At 36.3% G+C, this 9273-nt stretch overlaps 1 protein-coding gene across 1 annotated transcript in view; it reads left to right on the top strand.

The window, feature by feature from the left end:
* Positions 1-1586: 1586 nt before the first annotated feature.
* The window catches only part of hsd17b4 (hydroxysteroid (17-beta) dehydrogenase 4), a gene marked incomplete at its 5' end in the record, with an annotated part of 34128 nt that continues 26441 nt past the window's right edge, over positions 1587-9273 (top strand). The window contains 11 exon segments of the mRNA XM_014002626.1: positions 1587-1836; positions 2267-2320; positions 3009-3116; positions 3636-3695; positions 3801-3822; positions 3993-4039; positions 4895-4979; positions 6555-6742; positions 8183-8274; positions 8437-8461; positions 8614-8742. Of these exon segments, the coding sequence (XP_013858080.1) occupies positions 1785-1836; positions 2267-2320; positions 3009-3116; positions 3636-3695; positions 3801-3822; positions 3993-4039; positions 4895-4979; positions 6555-6742; positions 8183-8274; positions 8437-8461; positions 8614-8742 (862 nt within the window).

Genomic DNA, 9273 nt, shown 5'->3' with positions numbered 1-9273 from the left:
TCATCATTTGTTTTGTTTTGCTTACATAATAACATAATGTACATAGCACTGATATGTCATGAAACTGGACAAAATTAGTTTAAAATCAGGCAATATCAATAAAATAAAAAAAATAAATGAAATACTTCCAGAAAGCTTGAAAAACTCTTCATTACGACCACTTCAAAAAAGTGTGGCTTTGTAGAAACAAAAGACAAAAGAAACTATAGTTTAAAATAAGAAAAGTATGTTTGTTTAATAATTCTCCAACACTTTATTTAACAATCTGAAGCTTACATTTACACCAAAACAATAGTAACATATAACAAAACAAAACAGCGAAGCAATGTTGGTTTTTATATAAAGGATTTTTCACGTACAAAAGTCTATTTTTACACATTATTATTCCCTGTATGCTTACCTTCACACGCTTTGGGGGACCTATTCCTGCTTGTTCCACAGCTGACTGAGGATGACAAGTTTTGTTATGACGAGCTTCAACAAAAAGTCATGACAAGAACTTYGAGATTTTTGCAGCAGCAAGAGAGCCAGTATTGTCAGAGGCATAAAAATGCACGGATATAAAACACATTCCCTTTTGTGTCTTACAGTCATGTGAAAAATTAACCCTCTTATAGTTCATTTCATGATCTAATATTTAAAATTACAATCTCATATGAAAAACGTATTATGCCATGTTATTATTTAGCTGCAAATGAATAAAAATGTTGAAACTGTGACAAAGTTTAGTGTCCTAAAAGTCATCCACTCATGAGATACTGATAAGGTCAGACTCGTACAGACAACAATTTCTACAAGTTACTGCTTTCAAATGTTTGATTTTTGAACAAAACACATATTCATGCTGAATTAGTTTTTGTCAAAAAATATTTAGCACAAAAAGTAAGAAAATTTACGTATGGTAGAATATTTAATTTGTGTGCTTCTCGGCAATAAAAAATAAAATAAATCAAATAAAAAATAAAAGAAAGCCTGTTAATTTCTCTTTTAAATGGCGCCACATTTGTAAGGAACACGCATTTGTGTGATGGGCAGTAGAGCTGTGTATGTGGGTTGCGCATGTGAAAATTTTGATTTGCCAAATCTTTTCTTCCAAACAGTTTATTTTTTTCTGATGCTATTGTATTGAGCTTCTGGTAACCTCAGGTGCTGCCAGTAAGGTGCTTGTTATAAGATTTATTACCAAGAAGCATTGTTACAACAAAGAAATAATCTACCAAACACTTATTTTATTACTTTTTCTGCTAAGTTTAATTACAGGATGCAAATAGGTGATGCTGGTAATGTGGGGTTGAAGATATAACATATATATTATATATAATATAATATTGAAAGAAGAGAAACTAACATAACTTAGTTGTAAGTTAGTTTAAAAATACTTATTTTAACTTACAGCCCGGCTTGTGGCCTACTTGCAAAACTCACAGTCCCTGGTTGTTGATTTTCTTGCTAGACAATAGTGAGCTTGCTTGCCATCAAAATTGTTCCTAGAAAAATTAACCAGGGCCGATAATATCAAGATAGACTCACAGAAATGACACACACTAACTGATTTATGACTTTGAAAGTCAGTGTTCTGTTCAAAGTCCGCAGACCTCAAACAAAGGATTGGGGAGGAGCGTCACAAAATCTCGGTCCCTGATTGGTCACGGAGAAGCCCGTCCCCTCCTCAATGCGGAAATCAAACTTGCAGGAGTTCATCCTTGCTGTCTGCTGTCAGTGCTGGCGGTGTTGTCATTGCTGGTGGTGCTGCCCTTGAAACGAAGAAATAGCATCTTGCAGAAATGTCTCTGTCATTCGAGGGAAGAGTCGTGCTCGTCACTGGCGCTGGAGGAGGTAAAGTTTGCTCTTCGGTCAGATCAAATGGCTTAGCATAACGTTAGCTTCAGATGCTAACGTTGCTAAGTTTATTTTTTTGACGGGTTGTCAGGAAAGTTACAGAAGCACCTAGTACGCCGATAATTTAGCACAATCCCAGTTAAGACAGTTTGCTGATTGCTATCACTTGTGACAGCCCTGCAAAACTAAACAACAGCAGAAAACTCTTGGCAGGACAAACTGTTTTGTTATTTTAGTAAAAGATTTTTGTGTTCTTAAAAAGTACTGGACAGGTAGAAAAGTACATGTCATGGCCTTTTGCTGAATGTAGGTGAAAGGGCACGATACAAAAAAAAAACACATCAGACGTGGCTACTGTTATTTTTTTTACGTTTTTAATCTACAAAAAGTATTTATTGTTGACTCTCCTGTGTTTTTTGTTTCACAGGTCTTGGCAGGGATTATGCACTGGCTTTTGCTGCAAGAGGAGCCTCTGTAGTTGGTACTTTGTAATAAATAATAACATGAATGTGAACTATTGTTTGTTGCACCTAAAGTAAGCTCTAGTTTGAAACATATTTTAATCTGATGCAAAGATGGATACTTTTTAACCTAAAGTTCTGTTTTAATGTTTCACTAGTTGTATATTCTTTTTAGTAATGTTAATACCCATATACACATTTTAAGACTAGTTTGCTATAATTTTACAACTATTTACTAAAGCAACAGCAGTGAAAATGAATATGTGACAAAAAAAATCTAAATGCCTGCAAGACACTGCTAAAGCAAGAACTGCTAGGTCCAAGGTGTCCTGTTTAATGTTACTTATGATACTGCTGGAAAACATGCTGATATCTATCTATCTAGCCATGTTGACAGGGGTTTCTGGACTTGCCTAAAGCCATCCAGAAAAATCTGACKATCTATCTCATGGTAAATTCTTAAATTTGTGTGGAAGTGTGCTAGAGAAAAATTGTACTTCAAAATGTGCTTGAGATGTGTCTATTTTGCAGTGAGCAACAGCAGTGATGATCTCTTATTCTGCACATGTGCCTATGTTCCAGTACTGCTTAGATTGCAGTGCCACTTAACATTTAATAGATATCAGCATTTATTTTCCATTAGGGTAATCTGAGAATTGCATAATTTATCCTGTTGTTGCTAATCTTTGTCATCTCTTTGCAATAAAGTGAATGACCTTGGGGTAGATATAGCAGGAGGTGGGAAGAGTTCTGCAGCTGCTGATAAGGTGGTGCAGGAGATAAGAGCAAAGGGAGGCAAAGCTGTGGCAAACTACGGTGAGAAATTTGGACTTCTATCCGTTCTTTTTTTTTCAGTTAGTTTCTCTAATGGCAGACTGAAAAAAATGGTATTGATTCCTTTTAGTCTGCCTCGCTCACTGATGAATCTGTTAGTGAGTGTTGAAGAAAAATGAATCTTTTATCCTGACCTTCATTTTTGTGTTTCTCATATATTTGGGGGGAAAGGAAAAAAAAATCTTACTTTAAAGAACAAAACAAAGCTTTAGTCAGTGTGTTTCATCTTTAGATTTGTGTCAGTTTTGTTTAGAGGGATCATTATTATTATTATTATTATTTATTCACTTTGCAGCAAACGATTCAAAGTGGTCGGTAAAAATCTTTCGGCCCTCACCATCAGTTTAAACCTTTAATATTAGGGAGAAAAAAATGAAGTTTTTATAGTTTGAAGTTGATCATGAGCCTCACTCTTTCTCATTGGTAGATTTTTGAAATCAACATGCTAGATGAGATTCTGCTGTGTTTAATATAGTCTTTTTTTTTTTTTTGCATGTACAGATTCTGTAGAAGATGGAGAAAAGCTGGTCCAAACAGCTCTGGATGCATTTGGAAGAATTGGTGTGTAACATTATTGAGTTAGAAACTTGTAGTCATTGCCTATGTTTAAGTGGGATCATGATTTTACTGGTATTAATTTATTCTGGCAATATGTTTTTCTTTCAGACATTGTTGTGAACAATGCTGGGTAAGTTATTTCATAGTAATTCAATTTGCTTGTTAATAATGAAATTCTATCTGCTCTTAGAGAGACACACTGGAGCGTAAGTCACTGATTGTGTGAATGAAAACTTAGGTTGACCTTACAGATGATAAAAAAAAAAAATYAAAACTAAGTTTTGTTTAATTTTTGTTCAGGATACTTCGTGACCGATCATTTTCCAGGACCAGCGATTTGGACTGGGGTAATTAATGTCTTCACATGCACTTTTCTCCTATTAACTCATACTTTTTGAGCCAATCAAAATTAGTTTTTTTCATCCCCATGCTATAAATATAAGTAAAACAGTGTTTTTCCCCCTTAATTTATTTTACTTATAGATTTGTATGTAATGCACAGACAAAAATAAATTTATTGGTACCCTTCAACAACAACAATAATAGTAAAAATGACTGACTGGCCAAAAAGCTTTAGTTTTGTCCCATTAGAGACTTTTGGGCTTGCCAAAACCCATTTTGGCAATCTCCTGTCTTGACTTTTTTGTGTTTTTCTGCCAATAGTAGAGCCCTCCTGGGTCTCCTTCCATGGAGTCCATTATGATGTAAAATGTGATGGATGGGACCATCAGAAAGTGATGTACCTTGACCTTTAATGGGTTTGGGGGATTTCTGTGGCTTTTTTCTGTCATTACGTTGTCTGTCTGATCAACCTGGAGTCGCATTTCCTCTTGCGTTCACATCCTGGGAAGTTGGCTACAGTCCTGTGAAACTTGTACCTTTTAATAAAATAGGCAGCTGTGGTATATGAACACAATATCAGACTACCCAGAGGCTGTTTGTTCCCTTTAAACAGACTGAATTGTTGAAAAGCTTGAAGGCACATGTCATACAAATTGGAATCAAACACTATCAAAAAAAAAATCCCATATTTTTACCCTTTCATGTACTGAAAGTATCCAGATAAACATCAGACAATCACTTATAACTGAATCTCTGTTCCTTTAGAAAAGAACTATTTAACGAGCTGAAAGATACCAACAAAGTTATCCCAATGTATGTGTACAGACAGTAAAAACAGGTTGTTATTTATTCATTTCCAGACCTCATTCATAGAATTCACTTGAGAGGCTCCTTCATGGTGACTCGAGCTGCTTGGAACCACATGAGAAAGCAAAATTTTGGCAGGTATGCACAGCTAACAACAGCTAACGTGTTTTTGTTTGTAAATCTGACCAAGAATGCTCTTTAAACTCTTTACACTCTCTTCTTGTTGCATTTATAGGTTCAAAGTAGAGACTTCAGATACATACCAGCTACAGCAGGGATTTCTAGATTTTATTTTCCTCAGCACCCTCTTTGCTCTGACAAACCAATTCCCCCGTCATGTACCTGTACTCTTGCGTAAATGGGGAAAGAATAATTATCTAATTTATCATTTATTTACTGATAAAACATTCTTAGAGTCTTAATCTGCTTTGGAAACAAGTTATTCACAGCTGAAGAATTTGTCCTTTCGAAATGGAAAAGTAAACTTTAGCAAAATGATAATCGGTTTCCTCCTGAAGCGTGTAGCAAATCTGTGTAAAGATGCAGCCTCCAGGCTGTTTCTAATGCCTGTTTGACATTTTTCCTAACTTTGTGCTCCAGTTTACTCATTGTTTCATTCAGGATAATTCACCATGTTTAATTGTTTTTAATTACTTTATTCTTTAGTAATTATATAATTTTCTTTATATTCTTTTTTTTATTTAGATTTGCATGTTTTGATTTATCATTATTATAGCAAAGTTGCATATAGTTTTCTTCACTCCTTATATTGGTAAAAGTTGCTTTTTATAAGTGCTCTGCTTGGGGAAAAAAAAGTAGTTTTAAACAACAAACACTGCAGAAAATAGATTTGAATTTAGCCCAGGCGTAGCTTACCAAGAATATAGAAAGAAATATTACAGGTTTTATATAAACATTCTGAAGACAACTAAATGCTTTTTTCTATAGAGGTGGAAAATAAGTTTTTCATATTTTGTTGAATGTGTATATGTTTAGCATTGAAGTTCAATCTTTGTGCGCAGTCACCCCAAAGACAGATTTGTGATGCGTTTGAAAGAAAAAGCCATATCAGAAAGAAATAAAGAGGCGAAATGCCATTGCCTCAACTCTCCTGATCTCATTATTAGGGAGCTTTGAAAAGTAAAACACACTGAAGGTTTTTATCTGCAGCACGTCCTTGATGCGACACTTTGTCATGCCACGCTCTGTAAATGTGTTAGCACGGTACACCTCGATGGGCTGGAAATTCCATGCGATCGATGATTTCCCAACTTAAGTGCGCAAACAGTTTTTTTGACATTCGTCATCGCCGGTCCCTTGATGTTGTAGGAGCATGTCGTGTTATGGATCACCGCTTACTTGCGACCAGTGAGAGGGTGATTTACAGATGACTCCTGCAGTTAATGTGGCATTGATGCTTAACCTTATTACTTCTGCATGAGACTTGTGCTCTTCAATGCCAGCCTGTGCCTTTCAAGGTGCAATCATTCCCCTCTCCCTTTATGTGGATTTTGTGTAAAGCAATGGTAAGTTTTCATTGTGGGATTAAATTTGCACATCCGTCTGTGTCTGTACAGGCATGACAAGTGTGTGTTCCTCTGTGAGACTGTGTGTGTGTGTGTGTGGGATGTCACGGTCTCCTTTTGACTCCACAGTGAAGCCTGTCACTTGGCATTAACGCTGACTGTGTTGGCTTTGGTTGTCTGTGGCCAGAATCATCATGACCGCTTCAGCTGCGGGCATCTACGGGAACTTCGGCCAGGCCAACTACAGCGCCGCCAAGCTGGGCCTGCTCGGGCTGGCTAACACCTTGGCAATCGAGGGGGAGAAGCACAACATTCACTGCAACACCATCGCTCCTGTTGCTGGCTCACGCCTCACGGAAACCGTCATGCCGCCAGGTACGCAGAGAGATGGAGCTGGTCTGTTTTTGCAATGTGGGAGCTTATTTTCTCTTAAAAACACGCTTTTTAGTTTTTATTTGGTTAGGTCAAAATGAATAGATAGAACATCTGCAAGTTAAATGCACACGAAACATTCATTTGCATAATTTGAAGCAACGGCCTTTACAGTAGACTTGTAAACTTGTTATCTAATATTCAGCAGCTGTGTTTTCTTTGCCGCGATTCAAATCTTGCACCCTGTGACTAGTTTAAAAAATTTAAACCGGCAGCTCTAGCCTCCTTATTTCACTGATGGTTCTGCCTGCGCTTCCAAATGTTAGCATGCATTTTTTAAAATGTTTTTTTAAAAGCACTGGATACACAACATAATCAATATGAAATAAATCTCAGAAGTGATACATGCATTACATGAAACCTAAACTTATTCAGTGTGGATTTTTGTGTGTGTGGTGTGGTTTGATAAAGACTGGGCCAGCTAACAAACTCCGTGTTTGCAAATGTTAGTGGTTCATGCTCAGTGACTACAGCTCTGTTGATGAGGGAATTAAGTGACAAACTAGAGGAATGGTTTTGTTTCTGTGCCGTGCTCGTCTGCAGTAGCATCTGTCACGCTGTGCTGTGCCAACTGTCACAAGCTGGCCTCACCTTGGTAAATGACTTGGTTCCATATGTTCGTGCTCACTGACTCAGACTTTTCTGAAAGACAAAGAACAAAACTCATCATGCTTAAAGTAAAAAAAAAATGCAGCGAAGCAGAATGGCTTTTTTTTTCTTCTTACCACCAGGGTACAGATATTTTAAGAACTCATATGGTGTATGTGGAGATAAATATTTAATGATTTAAAGAGGGATTAAAAAGCTCCTGCTTTAATAGTTTTCTGACTTTATTCCAACATTTTTTTAGGTTTAGGGACAATTATTTTTTTTATTTATTTTTTTGGTTCCTCCTATTTTTCTATCAGCTGTGAAGGTTTTTCATCCAAAACCACCCAGATTTTCATCAGAATAATTTAATATGCTTTCAGACCTCAGTTTTTTTTAAAAAGTTCACATCCGATTAAGCACTCAGTCATGATGTGGTCTTAATATCTGCTGTGAAAAGATAAAATCTATTTTTGATAAGCGTCACAGCTGTTTTATCAAACACACTCCCTTTAAGCAGCAGATACTCTGCACACGAAAATCTAAATGGTGATCTTTGTTTGCTTTTTGTGGTGGTTATGTATTATTTTTTTAAATGTTTCAAGAATAGCAGCAACGTGTACTCTGTTGTGTTCATTCTGATTCCAGAGCACAAATGCTCGTTTTAAGTATGGCCTAAATGTAAGTCATTAAATAAAAAAGCACCAACACTTTTTAAATTGTGGTGCCGTTTCAGGACGAATGAAGGTGCAGAGCAAGAAAAACACATCATATGTTTATGTTTTTGTTATTTAGACTTCGTGGCGGCCCTGAAGCCTGAGTATGTTTCTCCTTTGGTCCTCTGGCTCTGTCACGAACAATGCCAAGAAAATGGAGGGCTATTCGAGGTAAGCAGGAAATGAACACATTTCGTCTCATTTTGCTTGTAGCTTTGTGTCTTCTTATTTTTAATGTTGATAACAGTACAAGTTCGGTTTTTATCAAATTAACCTTTTTATGTTAAATATCCACGTGTGATTGCTTGTTTTTATGTTTTATCTATTTTTCAGGTTGGTGGAGGCTGGATAGCTAAATGTGAGTACATTGTTGGTTTCCTATGGAAATGTCTGTCTGCGTTTTTGTAATATTAATCAGCCTCCAGCTCCTTCGTACTGTACGTGTTGGATTTTCACCCAGCACTGACCCCTACCCCCCTTTTTTTTGTTTCTGTGTGTCCATGCGTGCAGTGCGCTGGGAGCGTACTCAAGGCAAGATTGTGAGACAGAAGAACAAACCGATGACCCCCGAGGCTGTTAGAGACCAGTGGGACAAAATCTGTGACTTTACAGACGCTGACAAACCTTCAAGTGTAAAAGGTTAGTGRTGCAAAGGGATACATGTGTTTACATTTACCTGTAAAGTGTTTACTCATGCAGGTAAACCCCATATGTTGTCATTTTGTTTTTATAGTCCGGTTTCCTTTATAGAAGAATATAAGACACATTATGTTAGATTTAAATTATGTTTTCATGGCCTAAAAGTACAAAAGGCTTTAGCATATACAAAATATGTAGATACACCATCTGAATTTTTGTACTTGGAACAGAAACCTCTTGTTTCTTTAAAGCAATAAATCAGTCTTGTTGAAAAAGAGGATTTTATCAGTGTGCTGGATATTAATGGTGCTTGTCTGGTGTACTCCTCTAAGTCGACACACTTTGTAGAAAAAAAAAGGTTAAGAAATTTGTGTTGAAAATAGAAGTTGAAATAGAAAATCTACAAGTCTTGTCATCAAATTCAAGTTCCTCACAAATGGCCTAAGATTTTATTTTATTAGTAAAGTCTAAAATTCAGCAAAAACTATATAAAGTAATGTTTCATTCATGTGTGTGTGTATATATATATAT

The sequence above is a fragment of the Austrofundulus limnaeus genome, unplaced genomic scaffold (genome assembly GCF_001266775.1).
Source record: "Austrofundulus limnaeus strain Quisiro unplaced genomic scaffold, Austrofundulus_limnaeus-1.0 Scaffold14, whole genome shotgun sequence".
NCBI lineage: Eukaryota > Metazoa > Chordata > Actinopteri > Cyprinodontiformes > Rivulidae > Austrofundulus > Austrofundulus limnaeus.
The sequence above is the reverse complement of the archived record's forward strand: the minus strand, read 5'-3'. Positions and strand labels throughout refer to the sequence as shown.